Here is a 22,598-nt window from a genome sequence, read left to right on the forward strand (position 1 = left end):
GCTCATCCAGCCTTAACTCCCACACCTCCCCAAGCCCTCAGCTCATCCTTTCCTCTGTCCCCAATTCTAGTGATTAGAGAGTTCTTGCTTCTCTTCAGCTGAAGTCCATGAGTCTCCTTACAGATCTAATGATCCCTGGTGGGACCACTAGAGATCAAATCTCCCTTTCTTTCACAGCCCAGACGAGATTAGGAGACACCCTTCTGTCCTCCTGACTCTAAGGCCCCAGTTCCTTCAACCATCCCTTGGAAGGCCTAAGCTCCTCTCTCAGCCTCCAGACACACTCTCGTTGGGTCCTGTCCTTCAGCGCTCAGCACAAACACGTGTTCTCATCATGTGGCAGACACAGTGTGAAGCTCATTCCATGTGCTGTCTCATTTATTCCCGACAACAGCCCCAGGAGGTAGATGCGATTATTGTCCCCATTTGGCAGATGAGGAAACTGGGAAGAGAAGGAACATGGCAAGAGCTACACAGTCTCTGACCCTCCCTGCTGCCTAATGGCCCCCGAAGGAGAGCAGTCATCTTACCCAGCAGCTCTGGCAGAGAGACAAGGGCACTGGGCTTTGCATCCCACTCTCCCACGTATTACTGTGCCACCCGGGCCAGCCATCTCTCTGGGCCACCTGGTCTGTAACATGGGGATCCACCTGCTAGGCTTTTATGGAGATGAGAACAGATTTAGAGATGTGCCCCGAGGCCTGAGATTCTGCGTTAGCCTCCACTGTCCCCACCAGGAGACCCAGTGCAGCCAGCCTCCCGGGAGCTGCAGCAGTGGGGGGATTCAGGCCACTCCTATATCGCTGGGGCCTTCTCCAGGATGGAACCAGGTTCAAGTCTCCAGGTCTCCACCTGGGCTGGAGTTGCTCTCTAAAATGATTTGTCAAGTGACAAGCAAAAATATATTACCAATTTAAGAGTGTGATTTGCCTGCAACTTTTTAATCCTCGGGCTGTTGTTGAATAGATTAAAGTGTCTGCTTTGATCCATGCATTTAGATGGAAACATAAATATAGCCATCACTTCCTCTCTCAGCCGCCAGGACGGTGTCACGATGCATCACGCTGGCTTCCGACCCAGCCAGGCTAATGCATGAGAAGGACCTTTTTGCCATTCAAATCCCTCTTGTTCTGCTCTGGCCCATGCCACCTAACCTGACCACGGCTCACGCTGGGCAACAGTCACTCGGGAAAGGGTGGAGCGGTGGACCCTAGTCGCTCAGTGCCACAAACCTCCCCCAGCTCGGCAGAGCCCTGCAAGAATAAATCTCTGGAGAAATAGATTTTGAAGAGGAGTTTGGTACATAGATCTTCTGTCAGCGGAGCAGACTCCGGCTCAGCTGTTTTTCAGGCTCGCTGCTTATCCAGAAATACATCTATTTTTACATGGATCTCTAGCGAGATTTCCTCTTCCTTCTCAGGGTGGGAGTTGGTGGAGGGAGCCAGAGGGCAGGGAGTGACCGTAGCCTGGGGATGGGGGCGCTGCACAGCCGGTCAGGGTAGACCCAGGGGCTGGCCCAGGGAGGCCACAGCTCAGGCAGAGAACAACAGAGCCCGTGCCGAGCCCTGGGCTCCTCAGGCCTTCCTCCATCCCCAGGCATCCAGTCCTGGTCCTCTCCAAGTCTCTGTCACTGCACTGGCCCCTCGGTGCCCCTCTGCCCACCAGCTTCATGATCCCCCAAGGCTAAAGCCCCCCACCATGTCCACGTGTTTGTACAACCTGACCGCACAGGGACACACACACACGTCGAGGGCCCCCACCGAGCCCCCACAGAGATGGGCTGCGCTCACCTGTGGATGCAGCTTTATTCTGGGCCTGCCTGTCGATGCCAGACGGCTTCCGGGGGCTCTGAGCAGCCCGGCAGACCAGCCGGCAAAATGGCTGGCGGGGTCTTGGGGCAGTGCGCTGTGGCAGGCAATTAGGCCTCAGACAAAGGCCTGTGAAATGTCAGAAGTAGCAGGGAGGCTGGACTCACAAGAACATTGGGCACATGGAAGGCCATGTAGTTGACCACACACTGATGGAGCCAGAGCCCTGGAAACAGTGCTCTCCTGCTCCCAAAGGGCCTTTTGCAGGAGAGACATCTTTGTGCCTCCTCTTCCCAAACCTCCTTGAGTAAATTAACTCCTTTCAGCCAGGACCTTTTGTGCTGCAAAGCCCCGGGCCCCCCACGATAAGCAGGAGATAGCAAATAGGTGTGGGATAGGAAGAACCTGTGGCTACATCTGCTGCTCTGCCTGGTCCTGTCCTCTGTCCCCTCCCGCAGACCCAGCATCCACCCCGAAGGCTTCTGTTCTAAGAGGGCCATGGGCCCCTGCCCCGCCAGTCCTAGCAGGTACCAGGCCCTGGCCTCCCCTCTGTCCTGCGTGCAGACCCCCAGCACACAGTGGGGCCAGTGGGCCCCAGGTGAGCTCTGCCCTACCCACACATGTTGATGGACCCACCTGTGGCCTCTCCTCCTGGAAGCTTCCAGTTCCATTCTCACCCTCATGAGCCCCTGCCACCTGGGGGCCCTTGCTCCCGAATCATATTCCTCCCCCTCCTCCCAGCAGTACCAGTCTACTCCCCTGCTCTGTTTCCAAGCACGCTGGCCTTGCCCATCCCTCCCCGCATACCGACACACAGCACCTGTGGGCCCTACTGAGCCCATTGTGTGTTCCCGCTCCCTCCCACCACGCTACCCTGTCTCTCCTCAGACTCCTCACTTGGAAACGCAGGTCCCCATCACCCGTGGCCATGCCATCACCCCCTGGTGGCTTCTGTCCCACTCCGGCACCAGACCTCTGTCCTTCCTGACCCTGCCCACAGGTGTTGCCTGGCCTCACAAATGGGACCTCTCCTAGCTCCCCTCCTTCCTTTCCAGTTGCCTGGTTGTGCTTGCTCTTTCACTCTCTCTAGCTCTTCTTCCTCCTCCCACCTCTTCTTTGGTCAGCCGCGGAGGTTCTAGCCCAATTTCCTTTCTGCCCTACCTCCCCTGTTCACAGCGATCCACACCCCACTCCCCATCCCCGCCCCAAGCCTTCAACCACTGCTTCCACGTGAATAGCTCACAGGTTAGTACGACCAGATCTGACTTTTCTGTTGAGGGTTCCCAACCACTCAGAAGTCAGTTTCGGGCTGGTGAGAATTCTGCCATCACCCGTTAGTCATCCTGCCCAAAACAAGTGCTTCATCTGCCTTCCACAACCAGCACCTCCTCCGAGAGTGACCATCTTTCTCTTGTTTCCGAGGCTGGATCCAAGATTAATCCTCCCCTCTCCTTAACCACACCCTCAAAGCCACACACATGCAACCAATCATCAAGTATCCGGTCACTGCCCTTGAAATGACTTGGCACCTGCCCAGCCTTTTGGTGCTCTTATCTCAAGTTCTTGCCCTCGTTTCCGCTCACCAGGACTGTTGTAGGAACCACCTAATATATCTGGTCCTGTAGAGTAGGCAGAAGAATGCCTCTCCCCCAGAATATCCCTGCCCTAATCCCTGGAGCCTGGGAATATGTTGAACATGGGACTGCAGATGTTTAAATTTTTTTTTTCAACATTTATTTATTTTTGGGACAGAGAGAGACAGAGCATGAACGGGGGGAGGGGCAGAGAGAGAGGGAGACACAGAATCGGAAACAGGCTCCAGGCTCTGAGCCATCAGCCCAGAGCCCGACGCGGGGCTCGAACTCACGGACCGCGAGATCGTGACCTGGCTGAAGTCGGGCGCTTAACCGACTGCGCCACCCAGGCGCCCCTGCAGATGTTTAAAATTAAAGATATGGACCTTAAAATATAGTATCTTGGATTACCCAGGTGACTCCCATCTAATCGAATGAGCCCTTAGAAGCAGAGAACTTTCTCTAGCTGAGGTCAGAGAGATGCAGAGAAAATCGTGGGAGAGGTGCAGCAGAAAGGGAGGCCAGAGAGCTTCCAAGAGCAAAAAGGGATTTCCTACACTGTCACCGGCCCTGAGATAGGGGCCTGTGTGCAAGAACTGGGGAGCAGCTCCTAGGAGAAAAGGGCAGCCCCAGTTTACAGCCAGCAATGGAACGGGGGTCTCGGTCCTACAACCACAAGGAATAGCATTCTGCCAACCACCTGAATGAGCCTGGAAGTGGATCCTTCCCACAGCCTCCCCAGAGGAGTTCAACCAGCCAACATCTTGATTTCAGTCTTGTATAAACCCAGAGCAGAGAAAATCGTCAAATCAACCTGCATTTCTGGCCTGCAGAACTGTGAGATAATAAATCTGTGTTCTTTTAAGCCACTAATTTTGTGGTAATCTGTTACAGTAGCAATGGAAACTAACACAGCCCACCATTGTCCACCTAGCAACTCACTGCTATAAGATCATCCCTGCACCCCCACACCTTTCAGAACCCCCAACCAGACAGCACGTATGTCCCAAACCTTCAGCATGACATCTGAAAGAGCCTTCAACTTACCTTTATAGCTCGTATCCCACAGAAAGCCCCCTACTTACAACACAGTGGCCACCTTCACGTCCTCCAAAAGTGCTCTGAGCATTCCCACCTCTGGGTCTTTACTCACACTATGTCCTCATCTGGAATTGTCTCTCCTGTTCCCTCCTTCTGCCCACCCGAACCGGAGTTCTCCCCCTCCGCGAAGACTCCCTGAACCTCCAGCCTGAGAAGCCTCTCTGCCCTGCTCTCTCTGCCTCACCCACTGGGGGCTCAGTATATGCTGTCTCATGTTAGGTTCTGTCCCTCGTCAACAACCTTCCCAAGTGATGGCAAGACCCACATCTATCATTTCCCTTCTATCTCCCACTGTGTCCAGCACAGTTCAGGGTACACAGTAGGAGTCAACAGAAACCTGCTGAGTTACAGACGAAATGAAAGTGTCTCCAGGCACTGTCCTATCGAGCACTGGATCCCAGATGTGAGGAACAGAGGGGACGTCCAGCCTGGACCTGGCTGCCAGGGACCAGGAGAGAGGGCATATGGTGAGGTGGTGAGAGGGCAAGAACAATTCCAAACCACACAGAGTCCTGAGATGGCCCAGAACCGGGGTGGGGCAGGCAGGGCGGGCCACTCTCAAGCCAGGCCAGAAATGATCGTGTGTCAGGAGCAGGTGAGCCAAAAGGGCAGCTGGGCTCAGGATTCAGGGCAGATCAGCCGGGACCTGCAAACCAGTCATTACCTACCTACCTGGCAGTGTGATGGGACTGCATGGGCTGTCACTAAGTGCCAATCAGACATCCAGGAAGGCTCCGGAGAGGCTGAAAAGAGAGGAGAAAGAGAAAAGAGAAAAGATTAAGAGGGCAAGGAGAGGAAGGGCTGGAGAGGGAAGGGGGAGAGAAAACAGGGAAAGGATGGGAGGAGGAGAGAGACAAGTGGTAGGAGAGGTGGGCATTTGTCCCTCAGTGGCTCTTGGAGAAATACCACGATCCCCAGAATATCCCTAGCCCACTAGGGTTAAGGTGAGGTAAGGAGATGGAAACACCCAACCCCCCCCCCCCCCACCTTGGCCACCACAACTAAGAAATTATGTAGAGTAATTAATCAAAAGCTAATGAGAAATGTGTTTTCTCTCCCGGCCTAGCCCCACATCATATTCTTATTAGCTGAGGTTATTACAATAGTAATCATGCGTGCTCCAGGCGCAAATTGGGTTTTTTGCTCCACTGCCACCAATTTAGAAAACCATTAATGGCAAGATAAAGCCCCCATGGCTCACACCAGGCCAAGCCTGGGGAACCCGCTGCCGGTTCCCTGCTCCCACTGTCCAGAGAGGGGCCTCCCCAGGGCAGCCCCAGGGATCCAGAGGTCTAACCCCTGGAAGGAGCCAAACACTGGAGGGGAGATGGCAGGAGCACCTGGCCTGAGGAGGGGAGACACTGGATTTCACACACACACACACACACACACACACACACACACACACACACCCTGCAGTGTAATCACTAGGGCAGAGATGGCCCTCCAGAAATGAAGCATAAAGCTGAGTTTGCCCCTGGGGTCCAAGTCCATCCCAGTTTTCTCTGGAGCCCTTTGCCCCTCGGAACCTATTCTCCAGAAAGGGTTGGCTATACCTGTGGTCCCCAGACACAGGCACACAGTCAGCTGCTGCCCCTTGATGAAGGTTCCCCTGGCAAAAAGGAGGGTAATATAGTTTTTCATAAAACTAAGTGGACTGAGTTTAATTCTGAAGTTGTCCTTCCTATTTTGTTTGTGGTTTCACGTATATACGTGTGTGCGTGCAATACGCACAGGGTATCTATAAAACCTTGCTCAGCACTTACTTGGGACTCTTTCCATTGCGAAGGAGGGATTTAAAATGACATTGCAAAACTGGAGATGCACTGGCTCGTGTTAACTAGGAAGAGCGGGGGTAAAACCAGAAGGTCAGATGGCGCTGTCGGGTCTCTCTTTCTTCATCTCTCTTTGCATTGCCCTTTTCTCCCTTACCAAATCTGAGCTTCCTCCCTGGGTTGAGGTCATAGGAGGAATGACCTCTGGGTTTGTGTTATCCTCGCGTAGGATCTCAGAGGAAGAGATCTTCATGCTCCCCCTGCCCCGACATGTGAAATCCAGGTCCGGACTCTGTGACTGTCCCACTGTGGGCCAGATACGTATATATTCTAAGGCCAATCACTGTGGCCAGCGACGGCCAGGCCTGAGTCATGGGATTACTCCTGAGGACCAGTTAATAGTACTATCCTGTTGCCTCACAGAACAGGGGAATAGCCGATACCCTAAAGGAAGTAGGGATACAGTAACTGAAAAAGTTGGGCAAGGGGTGCTATGCAGACAGAGAAAACAGACATCTGCTACACCTGGTCCTCCACCCGCACTGCAGAAGTTTTTCTGACAGTCTCAGGAACTACAGAGTCAAATACTGAGCCACCAGAAAATGTCAAAAGACCACTTTGGCCCTGTCAATCACAGAAGAGAGTTCCATTACGTTAACCATAGTGGCAAGGTGCTAATGTAGGCTCTTAGCAACCTGACTCGTAAAGAGACCACTTTAAGAATATCAGAAAGCCTATCTGTGACATAGGACATATTGGCAACTCCTCCAGCCCACTTCAGGTATTCTGCACTGAAAACCAAGGTGTAAGTCTAGAAAGTTCTCACAGCCACAGAGCTATGAGTGTAAAGTCAGCAGGCAGTGGGGGGCCTGGGTGGCTCAGTCGACTCTTGATTTCAGCTCAGGTCATGATCTCATGGTTTGACGGATCAAGAGTTCAAGCCCCGTGTCAGGTTCTATGCTGACAGCACAGAGCCTGCTTGGGATTCTCTCTCTGCCTCCTGCTGCACATGCATGCATGCTCTCACGCTCGCTTGCTCTTTCATAAAAAAACTTGTCTCTTAAAAGACAAGTCAGCAGGCGGCAATTTCTCTACAGAAGGAACTCTGCAGGGCCCAAAGATCTCATGGAAACCCAGTCAGCTCAGCTTAAACACACTTGCAGGATGTCTGGCTCCTAGGCAAAATGGTTTTCCCTGAGCCCCACACTCAGCATACCTATGGATTGTCCAATTAGTTGATCAGAAGTACGATCACGACATACTCTGGTTTGTTTGGTTATTTTTATCATTTATTATTTAGCTCTTTGAACCTGTTGTCCCCAGAAGTCCCTCATAATAATAAACTGCCCTAAAACAGACCCAGCTTTGAAGTAGAAACACTTCTTACTGGCTGTTTGGCTTTAAGCAAAATTCTTTGGCCTGTCTGATACCTAGTTTCTTCATCTGTAAAATGCACCTTCGGAAATGGTCCTTGAGCACCCGGACAGCCCCGAGACATTCAGGCACCTTTTGGTAAACCGTGTTGGGCATTTACTCAGTGTCAGGCAATGTGTGATGTGCTGAGCATGAAGACAGGACTTCATTCTGGGAGGGGAGAATGCTGGGAGAGGAGATACATGTCCTCCATGTGTGAGTCAAAGGAGAAGAACGCACACAACATGAGACAGGGATGACTCAAGGGCTATGGGCGTTTAAGAGGACGGGGTGGGAGGTCAGATCAGGTAGAGGAGAAGATGTCTACTCTGATCTGGAAGGACAGATGACATGCAGTGAGGAAGGCAGAGCATTTTCTGCAGCAGGGACGGTCCGAGCAGAGGTGTGGAAACAAGAATACCAAGAGTGGGTAGGCTCCCTCCTCTGGATCTGGAGAAGGCCCCACTGGAAGGGTCCTCCCTTCTAGACCATCTGCTTCTTCTTCTATGGCAGCCCAACCCTCTCCACTGTGCAGTCATGGGTGACAGTGCCTAGACACTGCCAAGGGGTGGCAAGGGAGAGGGGTGACCTCGGGACCTATCCCTGGAGAATCTGTGACACCCTCAGCAGGACCGTCCATGGTCTGCCTCACCACCTGCACTTCCCCTTATCTGCCTCTCCAGCTTGGCCAAGGTTCAGTGCTGCTAATTAGCAGCAATCAGCTCAGCTCTCCCAGCCCCACCCCTGCCAGATGCCGAGGCTTCCTTTCCCTCCTGCAGGGAAGGCACAGCAGGTGGCAGAGGCAGGGGGCAGAAAGAAGGAAGGAGCAGCTCTGGGGGGATGACTGAGGCAGATAATAGGGAGGGAATGGAGGGGTTTGGGAACCAAACATTGAGTCATTAGGCTGGACAAGCTGAAGGTCTCCCTAGCTCCTCCTCCGACTGAGCCTCCTTTGTAGTACAAAGCCCTTTCCCACAGTGTCTCATTAGTTTAGTCTCCAAACAACCCTGGAAGACAGGTATTATTTTTTGTAATGTCTTTGTTCTTTGGTCCACTCTGAGGTCCCCAAGGGAAGGGATCGTGTCAACCTCATCACTGCTGTGCATCCCAGCGCCCAGCATGGAATTGGCATCTAATAAATAATTGCTGGATGGAAGGATGGATGGGATAATGGATGGACACACATACAGATGGATGAATGGATGATAAATCATCCGTTTTATGAATAAAGAAACTGAGGAACAGAGAGGGAAAACGTGACTTACCCAAGACCAATCTGACTGCTAGCAGCCAATCAGCACCAAGCCCCCAGTGCACTGGCCTCCTCAGCCAGCGCGCTTCCCAACACTCCAAAGTGCTCTCTCTTCATTGGTTTCTTGAAGATACTCAGCCAAGAAAGGCCACCCTTCTGAAGCTCTGATTCCAATCCTTCCTCTCGCAGTTTGTCACAAGCCACGCTACTGCCAACTCAGCTCCACAAAGAGCAGGAACCCCCAAAGCTCACTGACCATGGACTAGAGACAGGGAGCCTCTCTCTGGTCATGGTTCTGGAAAAACCTGACTGAAGCAACTAGTGGGGGAAAGGTAGACAGGGGCATCCAGAGCATGAGCCCCTGCAGAGGAACCGAGAACCCATGGTGTAAGGTGCACAGTGCAGGGCTGGGAGTCACAGAGACCATTAAAATCCCAGCTCCCATCCTTCCGCAAGCATCTGCTCCCCCACTGTGATGCCCTCCCTCCTCTCAATCTCAATGAACATGACTTCTAAGCTCTCCAAGCCTGTCTCCTGGGCAACACCTATCACACATATGACTCTGAAAGTTGAACCACTGATAAGGTGAAGCCCCACCCTGTCACAGTCCCCTGCCTCCTCTCCCCTCAGGAACCCCCAAGCCCCAGCGTCAACACACACTCCTCTCTAGCCCCTCCACACCCCAATCTAGAGGTCTTCTCGCTGCGGCCTCATCTCTCCACCTCAGACCTCACCTGCTGTCCTAAGGATCTGCCACCTGCCTTCGCACTGGCTCCATCCCTACTTCTGCTCCAAGGTCAAATCAAGGCCCTTTATCCTTCAGCTCCTGTGCTTCGCTTCAGAGCCTACTTGCCTTCTAGTTCCAGGGTCACTTCTTAGTCTCCAGGTAAAAGTTCTCCCCACAGGGAGTCCTGTCCCTTCCCAGGAGGCCACCCTCAGACTTCCCTCAGAGACCCTGGGGAGGCCATTTGGTTCCCACGGTACCTGCTGACCCCTACACGCCTCTGGCTTCCTAAAACTCCCAGACCAGACAGAAGTCCTTCACCTCAGGTCCAGGAACCTTAAAAAGGTCCTCAGTACACTTTTGGGTCAGTAGGAACATATGCTCATTTTCTAGGAAAAGTGTCCTCAGCTAGAGAATTCCCTGACCCAGAAAACTCAAGATTCATTGCCTGGAAGTCCCATTTTCCCTTCTACCCTACGCATGACAGATAGCTCAGGGTCAGTGCTTTGTAACTCGGTGTGAACTTTGCCCTTTCAAAACCCACTCGATAACATTCCTCCTGCCTGGTCTGACACCTACATGAACTTCAGGGACATTGGGCTTTGACACTGAAAGCACATCAACACCACAGACTTTGGGCTCCTCCCCCTGGCCCTGGCCCCCTTGTGCCACCAGGGGCTGAATGTGCAAGCCTCAGGCAGCCACCACCCTAGCCCCCTCCAAAACAGAGCTTTCTGGTGTGAGGCCTGCAAGGCTCCGGGGGTCTCCATGATGAGGACAGGATATACACACGGTGGGTGCTACATGAGAGGTTAGTGGGTGCTTCATGACAGCACGCGGAACTAGAACCTTGGCAAAAGTAAGAATCCCATAGAATCTTGGAGTTAACATCTTAAGAGATCCTAAGAGGCCATTTGATGCAAACAGTCATTCAAAAAACTACTTCAGTAGCACCTTCGCCATACTCAACACTGGAGATGGACAGATGGACACAGCCCACTGACATGATATTTGTGCAATTCCCATTTTTTGGAAGAGGTGACTGGAGCCAGAGGGGTTCATGGCTCATCTAAGACCAAACAGTTGGCAAGTAGAGGAGAAAAACTAGGTAAGACCCAAGCACCCTGTCTTCTTGGGTTGGGTCCAGAGTTCATGATACATGCCCCTGTCCCGTAGCCCCAAATGTGGCTGCACAGGCCAGCCCCTGTGCCCCACTGGAGAAGTGGCAAGTGGCTGGCAGGGCGGCCTGAGTGTGGGCAGACACTGGAGTTACCAGGTCTCTGTTTTTCCGGAGGCACACAGAGGGTTCCTGGTGGAGGAGGGTGGGAGAGAAGCCGGGAAGCCACAGCCTGTGCATGCAAATGAGGCGGCTGCACAATTAATCATCATCAAACAGTTTCATTAAGAGATGGAGGTTTGTGGCTGTTTGTCTTGGGGGAAAAAAAAATACTGAAACAGCAGGAAGGAGAAGGGAGAAGGGAGGCTTGGACTGTTTATGCCCAACTCAGAAACTAATGACTCTGCCCACTAGGGGAGGCCAAGGGTCTGGGGATGGTGAACAGATCTGCTAGGAGAGGAGGCTGATGGGCTCCCTGGAAGTAATCACATCCCTCCCGGACAGGGATAGTGCCCCTCCAGCTGTCAGCCCACCAAGAACCACACCAAGCACCTCCACTCAGGCCTCTTCCAGAAGCCAAAGTTTGGGGAAGGAAGGGGGCCACCTCCAGGCTGAGCTCAGGCACCATCCCAGGGCAGTAGAGTAAGGTGGCTACTGGGAATAGATTTCCAGCTTGGGAGCAGGGACTTCCCAGGGGAGAGAACAGATGCCCTATACACACCCTGGACTCAAAGCTCAAAGCCTCTTAAATGGTCTCAAAGCAGTTGTGGGACAGAAAGAAGCAGCCACTTGGAGAATCTGAACCTGGGGCCCTACTGATCCTTAAATCTCCACCTACCCCTTTCCCATGCCCCAACACCTCTTCTGTTACTCAAAAATGGAAAGAGAAAGGCAAGGGAATGGGGAGCTCCTTGTCAAGCCTTTTGGGAGCTAATGCCGCAAGGCTGGAGCCTCCCCAGGCACCCAGCTGTGGAGCATGGCCCCTGGTTGTCCTGGGCCAGGGAGGTCAACCCTCAGAAGAAATCTTACCAACTCCTCAAGATCTGGCTCTGTTTTCCAGCTACCTTCTTGTCCCTGTATTCAGCCTGTGTTCCATCCATACAAGGCACTTTCCATTTCCCCAGCAGCCACGGCCTCTCATACTTCCATGCCGTTTCCTCTTTGCGAACGGCCTTCTACTTTCCATGCTGCCTGCCTAGAGAACTCCTCTTTATCTGTCAATGCCCACTTCAAATGTCCCCTCCTCTGTAAAGTCTTCCCTGGCTCCCATACTCTACCAGATGAGGTATCTTCTTCCCTGTGCTCTACATAATTTGTGTTGCAATTATCTGTTCACCGGACAGGCCATGAAACAATAAGGTCCTTGAGGACAAAGACCACATCTTTCTTCACCTTTGTGGCACAAAGACCTCAGCTGCACTTTAAAATTTGTCAATTGAATGAGTTTCATGAACTGGGAAAGATCACAGATACCTCATCTACACACCGACTCAAGGCAAACGTCTAAATCATCCAGCTCAAGTTCATTTTCTTCCTGAGCTTATCCCAAATCCCTGAGATTGGGAAGGGGTGAAGATGGGAGAAGTGCCCTTCACTCAGCATGCAGGGCTCCCAGGATCATGAGCCCAAGGATAAGCAACAGTTCCTGATCGGCAGATACCGTAGGCTGAAGGCCAGGCCACAGTAAAAGCCTAGTGTGGGGAACCAGAGCTCTCTTCCTAAGCTGAGTGAAGCGGTGTGACAAGGGGTGTTGTGTGGGAATGCGCTGGGGCTGCAAGGGATTGCATTGCCTCTACGTCCCCATGGCCACAGGGCCCATCGGAGTGCCCTCTACCTACGAGGAACTTTTCCTACAGCTCCAAAGCACTGCTGGTAACCAGGTGGGACCAAACGGCCACAGCTCTGCCTGCCCACCCAGATTCGTTCCCCCTCTCTTCTGCTCACTCCCGTCCCCTTTCCTCCAAACTTGTTGACTGTTTGTGACTCGAGTCTTCCCTGTGATGGCCAGAAGGGAGAGGATCCATTTTAAATTAACAAGGTTATTAGCAGTTAATTACCTGAGGTATCGTTGTAATTGAAAAGAAAAAGAGAGAAAAGAGGTTCATAAACATTCCAGCTGCCTGTTCTCCCTCCTCACTGTCACTATGGCTGGGGTGAGGGGGACAACCACAATGTCCCCTATGCCGGGTGTACAGACCATTGACTTTTCTTGCTCACAGTATCCCTCCGTGCGTTCCCACCTGTTTTCACTGGGATATCTGGCAGGGGAAACTAGACTCAAGGAGGGTAGACTGTCTACCTGACCTACACCTCACCGACGATTCTGAGAAACACTCAGCCATAGCCATAAAGATGCAGAGAGATTTATTTTACATTGGGGGTGTTCAGGAAGGAGGCACAAACCTGATGCCTGGAGTCGATATTTTTAGTGATTTTTATCTCAGATTGTCCTCAGTGATTCTGCAATTAAGCACGGCTGGCATACATCGGCATTATCGATTTTTAGTCCCAAATTCACTGCCACCAGAGACACCACTATGTCAGGGATCAGCTCCTTTTCCTTCCTCCCCACATCCACCAGCCCCTGCCAGGGCTAAAGGCTTCCCGGAGCAGTAGGGGCATAAAGAGGACACAGAAGGCAAAGCCTCCTCCCTCATGCTGACGTCAGCACCTACTCACTAGATCCTCAGGCGAAGACCCCATACCCTGCAGTTCTTATCAGACAGACCATCTCCTGCAGAAAACTCACCAGAAGCCATCCCATCGCTCAGGCCTCATAGAAGGAGCCCCAGACCACAGACTCCATGAAGTCTCCACCTATGGGAGACCCCCAATCTCACCAAATTGTTCCCAGTTTAGGGTAAACCAGTAGAAGGAGCCAACCTGTGAGCTAAAAATCCCTCTTGACCTCCAAAAGACCTCCCCCAGGCACAAGCAGCAAGCGCCAGTGGCTCTCCTCACTGGCCAGGGCATTAGCAGAGGAACCGTGGATTCTGATATGGAGAACGTGGTGTGGGCACTAACGGGATGGAGGGGTGAGCTCGAGCGAAAGATATCTTCCCAACTGCTTCAAGCCTCTGCTGCCCTGAGACAGCCTGGGACTCCTGACACACACCCCAGGCCACCTTCCCTTCCCTCAGCAAAGCTCCAGCTCCCCTGCCCTAGGCTAAGCCCTCTCCCCTCTGGACCCGACTTTCCCGAGCAGAATTCAGCCTCTTGAGTAGTAGCCAGAGTGGTCAGGAGCAGACCCCTGACCCCCCACCCAACCTTCTGGAGGCAACAACAAAGAGCAAAGTGGGGAACAACAGAGCACACACAAAACCCATACGTGATCACATATGTGTGCAAGTATAATTATATGAAGTATGATATACTTCACATATGATATGCACATATGCACACAGAAAAGTGCATATATCATTAAATGTTTTAATTGAGCATTTACTATGTGACAGGTAAGTAACAGTATTAACCACATTTTATGAAGAGAGAAACTGAGGTTCAGAGACCCTAAGTAATATGTCCAAGATCACACAGCTATTATATGATGGAGAAGAATATGAACCTAGGCAGTCTGTCTGTCTCTAAACTGCCTAAATCCTAAACCTTCCAGTACATGTTTTTCAAAGATTCCACCAAAGTGGGAGTCGGGTGGGGAGGAGATGACTGGGGAGCCAAGATATACTAAAACATTCTTCTCCCCACCCTGAATGGGTAGGACAGCTGCTGCCCAACCCTGGACCAGAGTCACTCCTCCTCTCTTCTGCACCCCCAGGTGGGAGCAGGGCATCCGAGTGCTTGGTGGGGTGAAGCCAGCCCACCAGCACAGACTCCCTCATCCAGTGCTCCCTGCCATCTCTGACCTTCCATCCATGTTCAGAGTAGAGGGACATAGCTAGGTCAGGGGAGGGAAAGGCCCCCACCCGTCTAGTTCACATTTCCCCACCTGCAGAGCTGCTCCCATCCCCCTTCCCGCTGAGTCTGCACTGTTCAAAGTCACCTTGCAAGTGTCTCCCATGCCCGGGAAGGCAGCCAGGGGAAGAGAAGCAGATGGGCGGCTGACATGGGCAGCATATCTACAGCTAGCATGAGGGAGGGGTAGGGGAGGCTGACGCTAACCTGGAGCCTGGCGCCCGGGGCTATGGCCAGGGCTGAGGGAAGGGCCAGGGGTGAGCCCAGAACCTCAGACTGTCCCTGGAACTGGGTATATCTGGACCAGTCTGTGGGTCTGGTGGGCTGCGGATAGAGCGCCTGACACCTGAAGAGGGGTGTGATCTGACACCTGCAGCCACTTGAGAGCCACAACGTTCCCAGGAACCAGAGCTTCATTCCAAAAGAAGCCTAACCAGTCATAACCCCTTTCCTTCCTTTCCTGGGAACCGAGAAAACAACTAAAACAACTAGCAGGGGGAAGGAAGGAGGCCAGAGACCACTGACCCACCTCTCCCCACCCTATGCATCCCCGGCCCCTGGGATTTGCCTCCTCTGGTTCCCTGCAGGGGTGCAGCAGGACCCAAGAGAGCTGCCCTCAGGTCTCTTCCTGCCACCTAATGACTGGGAAAAATCAGTTCACTTCTCTAAATGAAATGCATAAGACATAGTTGGCACTCAACAGATGTTAGTTTCCTCTCCCTTCCCCTTCCTGCCACTTCCCACTGGAGGGAAGCCCAGGTGTCTTGCAGAGGCTGGGGGCAAAGAACCTCTCTCCCTTCCTGGTGGCAGGGCCCAGGGAGTGGAGGGCAGCAGATCCCCTTCCACTGTTCCCAGCTGGCAGTGGTGGGGAGGAGGGGCACTTTGGGAACTGATGAACTCTATTGGAAATCCTGAAGAACACTGGGATGTTGATACTAGAGTGTTCTGGGATTTCATGAGTGCTGGGGCCTTACAGGCATTCTATCAGAAAGATACTGGGGCATGATAAGAAAGCAATAGGAGTTGCTGGGGACATACTGGAAAGTTACTGGGAAACTCTGGGGTGTCCCAGGGAGCAAAGGCCACATGGGCATTCCTAGGCACACGGGGATTTCAGAGGGCATCATGCCAACTAAGGACCTTTGGAGATGACTAGGCATTCCCTGTGGGGCATGCATGGGTTCCACTAAGTGCTACAGTCTAGGCTGCCCTTCTCTTGAAAAGGAGCATGGGTGGGTAGGGATGCAGCCTGCCCCAGGGGAGCCGCAGCAGGACTACCCTGCCCTGGAAGAGGGAGTAAGCAACTCTTTGAGCAGCAACCACCAAATTGTGCTTTCCCGGTGTGGGGGCTGCCTCAGGGGAACGTGCAGCCTGGTTTGGAAAATCACCCCTAAAGAGGGGAGCAACTCCCTGCCTGGCATCAGTCCCCTCAAACTCAGGCCCCAGGCCCTACATCTACCCCCAAGGCGAAGGGACATCTGGGGCACAGGGGAGGCAGGACTGAGGCAGTAAGACTCGGAGGGGCTAAGTAGGCACCTTGTCAACAACAAAGGCTCCCAGCATATAATTGGTTCCCACTCTCAGGAAGAGAAATCTGGGGACACACAGGCTGGACCTTTGACTTATGAAAACCTCAGTTTCTTAGCCCTGGATGGCAACAGCTATTAGGAAATCTGGACTCCTTGGGGAAAAAAATAAAGACTTGGATAACCTACTCCCCTGTTCCCCATCTCCTACCCGCTTTTCTGAGTCCTCCCTATCCTTCAAAGACCAGCTCCCCATCCTAGTCCTCCCCAGAAGCTTTCCCCATGTCCAGCAGACCCTGCTCCTTTGAATGGCAATAGCTCTTCAGCAGGCCTTGACCTCTGCCTTGATCTGTGGTCTTCTCTGGACATGGAAGGCCTTCTCCCTAAGGCCCATGGTGATTGGGGCAGAGCAGCGGGCCACATCAGCCACCTCACCTTAGGCCTGGCCCCAGCTCCCCCTGCTCCTGCTAAGGGCTCAGGGCCTGGCAGGAGGCAGCTGTGCTCTAGCTAGCAGGTAGGTTTTGTTAAGGAGAATGCATCAGCTGTCGCCCTACCTCAGTGGATGGGGCCCAGGATGGCCCGTGCCCTGAAAAGCACCAGTGGCACTGTTGGGACAGAGGAGCTCAGACACTTCTGCCCCCAGCCTAGAGCAACAAAGTCAACCGGAGCCAAAGCAGCTGCTAAGCGTGCCCGATCTGGAGGAAGCTTGCATGCAGGCTGGACATGGAGAAGGCAGGTCACTGAGCCCAGGGCCCTGACTTGGTCCCTGTGTGCCCCCCAGAGTCAGGAAAACAAACCCAGAGTAAGCACAAGCCCCCAGGCAACCTCATGCACCTGACTGCCCCTCACTCTCAGCACTGTAGTGATGCTCCATGTGCCCCTTCACTGGACCTCAGGAATCTGCATGGCTGAACCAGGATAAGCCTCCTCACCCTTGCCCCTGGCCCAGATGGGAGGCAGCGGCTGGTACAGGCCAGCAGAAAGCAGCAGAGAAACTTTGCACTGCACCGGTCCTTCAGGGTGGCCAGCCTGCCTCCCCACCGCCCCGCCCCACCCCACCCCGGCCCTTCCTCATGCTCAGCCAGCTCCCGCCTGGCCACGGAGTGGTGAGGAGGAGCAGGAAAGGGACTGAGCACCAGCTCGGCCAGCCCCGGTGCCGGCCGCCCACTCCTCCACCGCTGGCAGCACTGAGCCCCATCATCAGGCACTAATTAAATCCCCCTAATGAGGAAATAAGGATGCAGGAGCCGGCTCCGCCGCGGCCTCCCCGGCCCACCGCCCTCGCCTCTCCATCGGACTTATCGCTCGTCACAGGATGTTTACAATAATTTTTAATTTGTGCAATTATTAATCACTTTTCTATCTGCCTCATTTGCATAATAATTAGTCATCTCACTGTTTGGCATGCCTGTGAATGACAGTGTTTTAAATTGAATTAAGATTTTAATATTCTATTTTCCTGCTTTCTTCCCCCCTCACACGCTAATCAAAGTCAGATTTGGCAGCCAGAGGGAGGGTGGGGAGGAGGCTGGCAGGCACTGGACTTGGCCTGCTTCTCGCTCCTGAGAACTGAGCTGAGGGAGGGGCAGGTCTGGAGAGGGCAACAGCAACCCACCGGCACCCCAAACCTGGTGCCCAAGGGGTTAACTCAGCCTTGCCTAATGGAGGGAGGCAATGAGCGAGGAGTGGGCAGCGGGCAGTGGGGAGAGCAGGCGTCAGACTGTCTCAGTGGCGCCAGAGAGCAAGAAAAGCACTTTCATTTTCTGTCCAAACAGGCTGCTTTTTGCAAGGGAAGTTGGAAAGCACATTACAGGCCAGTAATTGATCCCTGGTTACTAGTCTAGGTTAACTTTGATGGCTCAAGGTCCCCCAGGTAGAGAAGCAGCTGGAACAGTCCAAAACCCATTGCCATTCTTTGGACGGACTGAGAAAACAAATCTCTGCAGTTGAGTTGGGCTCCCCTCCCCCCTCTAGAGCCACCAGCTCTCCACACACCAGCAGACCCTCTGCCCAGGCTGGGCACTTCACAGAAGCATGCAAGAGAGGGCGGGGTTACAGCTGACCAGGGGCAACAGGAGGGGGCACACTGGCCTCTGTCAGGGGCAGGGGTGGGTTCATCTCTCTTACCCTCAAGTCCCACTCTGACCACCCCAGGAATCCTGCTCCAGCCCCACCTCCTCACCACTAGGCTTGCCTTTCGTGTTGCCATGGTAATCCCTGTGGCTACCCTGGATACCCATTGTGGCTCCAGAATTCTCTGCTTAGGCAGAGCAGCTCTACCCACAGCCTGCTTAGAACACCTCCCCTTTTACCATCACTGAGGCCAAAGGTTGAGGAGCTAGGGTATGATCACCAACACATGGTCTGCAAAGTCAGATACTACTTTTCCCTTAAGGTGAGTAGGGAGAGGAGATGGGACACGGGAGCTGGTGTGAGCCAGTACAGGACATCACAGGCTGGGGAGCGGGGGATCAGACTCCATTCAGCCACCAAGGCTTTCCCCAGGCCAGAGTAGAGGAAGGACCTCAGCCTACAGAGATCCGTTCCTCCCACAAGCAACAAGGTCTCCCAACTGTGCACTTAGGAGTCAAGGGAGGGAAGTCCTCCTGGCGGGGCGGGTTGGGTGGGGGGGTGGAGACAGGGGGGGACAGGGAGACAGAAATGGAGTCTTGCTGCCAGAGTTAAAAACTAGATGAGGAGAGAGGGCTAGAAGTTTCCAGGAGAGCCCTTCTCCTTCATAGGACTCCATGGCTGGTCTGCATTCTCCATCTGCAAGTCAGGCAGGGAAGATTCTAGGTATTCCTACAGTCCCCTCTGACACAGGATGTCCCTGGGCTGACCCCATGAGCCCTCTTGCTGATTCACCTAGGCAGGTGCCAGCCTCGGGAGCTGGTAGTGCCGCAAACCCACTTGCCCAGTCGTCGTCTGAAGGGGCAGGAAAAAAACTGCCGGGATTCAGGAGAGGCACGGTCCGATCCAGGAATTACAGGGAGCTTTTGAGAAACCAGGCCCGCAGGGCTTGGGCTTTGTCCCCAGCTCCACTAGAAGGAACACATAGCCTTCTTATTAGTTTGTAAATCAGGCCTAGATGAGCCCAGACTTCACTGTCTCCTACCTCATCAGCAGGGGATGCACCCTTTACCACAACCAGCTTCACCCACCACACCCACCACACCTCTGCTCCCCAGCCGTTCCTTCCCGCAACCCGTCAGTGGCAAAGGGAGCTCTCCAAGCTCAGAGACCTGTACACGGAGCTGGTGCCGCAGTAGCCTCTGCTGGCTGCCTTCACCTTCCACACCTCCCCTAGGGATGAGAGGAAGGCCAGCAGACCCTCAGAACCATGCTCACCATGAATTCCAGTTTACCGGGGACAGTCCTGATTTACACGTGTTTTCTCGGCATAATTATTAATAGTACATGTGTGCTCATACACACAAACACACTATTTACTCTCAGAAGTGTCCTAGTTTGGACAAGAAAATAAATGGCTTCTCTAATCACAGGCCAGTACAGGGTCCCAGAGAGCCTGGGGAGAAAGTGGAGATGCTCTGAGCATAGAGACAAGCAACCTTCTCTCAGTCCCCAAGCAGAGGTGAAGCTACGCCCTTTCAGTCAGCACCAAGAGCGCAAGTGAGAGCCCCTGTCCTGGGCCAGAGCACCAGAATGTCAACAGTCTAGCCTGGGGACAGAAGGGATGCGGGTCTTTCCCAAGGCGCGGGGAGACACCTGACAAAAGGAACAGTAAAAAGGAAGACAGAAGAGCCAGCTCAGCAAAAAGGTAGAAGCCTGAGGGGAGTAAGATGCTATCTTTACATGTGTCCAGCAAATGGCAACAGGGAGCAGCGTGCCTCGGCCCGTCCACGTTGCAGCGGGACAGCCCCATCCAGCTGGCTGCCTCGTACTGCCCTGGCGTGTGTCCTCTTGCCCTTCCGAAAGGCCCACATAGATTGCAAAGCCTCTCTCCTTTACCCGCTTTCCCCAAGATGACTCCTTAGCCTGAGTTGCAAAATCAATACAGACATTTCACAAGCTCCCATCCCCAACCTAAGAGATGAGGAAGAGAAATCGGAGCAGTCAGCCCCAGGGTAGCAGGACGCTTGGATCCCTTCCTTTTGTGCTGTTACCTGATTGATGCAAGGCTCTTAGGGATCCCCCTTCTCTCCACCTATCTGAGTTGGGATTCCTAAGTTCAGAAGTATAGAGACCACTGTGTTTCTTTGTAGGATGGGAATGGGGTTACAGATACTGGGGAATTTCTATGTCCTATCATCCAGCGAAGTTAATGTAAATTAGCTGCAAAGTAATATACAAATGCATACTATCTACATCAGGAACCAGTAGTTATGCATTCTGGGGACTCAGCAGCAACAGTCCCCACTCCATTTCTCATTGTGTTTTCATTTGCATTTCCCTGATCATTAGTGATATTGAGCATTTTTTATGTGTCTGTTGGCCATCTGTATGCCTTCCTTGGAAAAAAGGCTATTCAGATCTTCTGCCCACTACTTCATTGGGTTTTTTTTCCTATTGAGTTGTATGAGTCCTTTATATATTTTGAATATTAACCCTTTCTCAGATATAAGGTTTGCAAAGGTAGGTGGCCTTTTCACCTTGTTGATGGTTTCCTTTGCTGGACAGATGCTAGTTTGATGTAGTCCCACTTGTTTATTTTTGCTTTGGTTGCCTTTGCTTTTGGAGGTAAATCAAAAGATCATCACCAAGACCTAAGTCAAGGAGCTTACTCCCCGTGTTTTCTCCAGATTTATGGTTTTAGGTCTCACATTCAAGTCTTTAATCCCTTCTGAGTTAAATTTTGTGAATGGTATAAGGTAGTAGTCTAGTTTCATTCTTTTGTATGTGGCTGTCCAATTTTCCCAACACTAGTTATCGAACAGACCGTCTTTTCCTCATTGTATATTCTTACCCCCTTTATTATAAATCAATTGGCCATATATGTGTGGGTTTATTTCTGGGCTCTCTATTCTGTTCCATTGACCTATGAGTCTCTTTTTATGTCAATACCATACTGTTTTGATTACTATAGCTTTGTGATACAGTTTGAAATCAGGGAATGTGATGATTTTCTCTCTCAGTATTGCTTTGGCTATTTGGAGTCTTTTGTGGTTCCATACAAATTTTATAAGTTTGTTCTGTTTCTGTGAAAAATGCCATTGGAATTTTGATAGGGATTGCACTGAATCTTTAGATTGGGGTAGGATGAACATTATGACAATATTAATTCTTCTAACATGAGCACTGAATATCTTTCCATTTATTGGTATCCTCTCCACTTTCTTTCATCAATGTCTTACAGTTTTCACTGTACAGGTCTTTCACCTCCTTGGTTAAACTTATTCCTGGGTGCTTTATTCTCTCTGATGCAATATATATTTTCTTAACATCTCTTTCTGCTAGCTTGTTGTTAGTGTATAGAAATCCAACAGATTTTTATAAACTGATTTTTGTATCCTGTGACTTTACTAAATTTATCTACTAGTTCTAACACTATTTTGGTAGAGTCTTTAGGGTTTTACAAAATCACGTCATCCTCAAATAGTGACAGTTTTACTTCTTCCTTACCAATTTGAAACCTTTTTATTTCTTTTTCTTCCCTAACTGCTCTGGCTAAGACTTCCAATACTAGTTTAATAAAAATGGTGAGACTGGACCTCCTTGTCTTGTACCTCATCTTAGGGGAAAAGCTTTCAGCTTTTCATCATTGCATATGGTGTTGGCTGTGGACTTGTCATGTGTGGCCTTATTATGTCAAGGTACATGGCATCTATCTATACCCACTTTGTTGAGTTTTTAATCATGAATGGAGGTTGAATTTTGTCAAATGCTTTTTCTGTTTCTATTAAGATGATCATATGATTTTTATCCTTCATTTTGTTACTGTGCACCATGTTGATTTGTAGATGTCAAACCATCTTGCAATGATGGAATAAATCCCACTTGGACACTGTGTGTAATTTTTTTAATGTATTGTTGAATTCAGTTTGGTAGTATTTTGTTGAGGATTTTTTTTTTTTCATCTATGTTCACCAGAGATAATGGCCTGTAAGTTTCTTTTCTTGGTGTGCCCTTGTCAGTTTTTGGTATCAGAGCAATGCTAGCCTTATAAAATGAGTTTGGAGGTGCTCCCTCCTCTTCAATCAATTCATATTTTCTATTTCTTCATGATTTACTCTTGGAATTTTGTATATTTCTAGAACTTATCCACTTCTTCTAGGTTGTCCAGTTTGTTGATGTTCAATTGTTCACAGTAGGCTCTTATGATGCTTTGTATTTGTGGTATCAGTTGCAATGTCTCCTCTTTCATTTCTAATTTTATTTATTTGAGCCCTCTTTTTTTTTTTCTTGGTGAGCCTAGCTAAAAGTTTATCAATTTTGTTT

At 51.6% G+C, this 22,598-nt stretch overlaps 1 protein-coding gene across 1 annotated transcript in view; it reads right to left on the minus strand.

Moving 5' to 3' along the window:
- Nucleotides 1-5,183: 5,183 nt before the first annotated feature.
- BUD13 (BUD13 spliceosome associated protein) overlaps nucleotides 5,184-22,598 on the minus strand; it is a 60,429-nt gene continuing 43,014 nt past the window's right edge. Inside the window, exon 10 of the mRNA XM_040483098.1 lies at nucleotides 5,184-5,226. Within this exon, the coding sequence (XP_040339032.1) occupies nucleotides 5,199-5,226 (28 nt within the window). The 3' untranslated portion in view covers nucleotides 5,184-5,198. The remainder of the gene's footprint in view (nucleotides 5,227-22,598) is intronic.

This window comes from Herpailurus yagouaroundi, unplaced genomic scaffold (genome assembly GCF_014898765.1).
Source record: "Herpailurus yagouaroundi ecotype Mexico unplaced genomic scaffold, PumYag 161, whole genome shotgun sequence".
In the NCBI taxonomy this organism is placed as follows: Eukaryota; Metazoa; Chordata; class Mammalia; order Carnivora; family Felidae; genus Herpailurus; species Herpailurus yagouaroundi.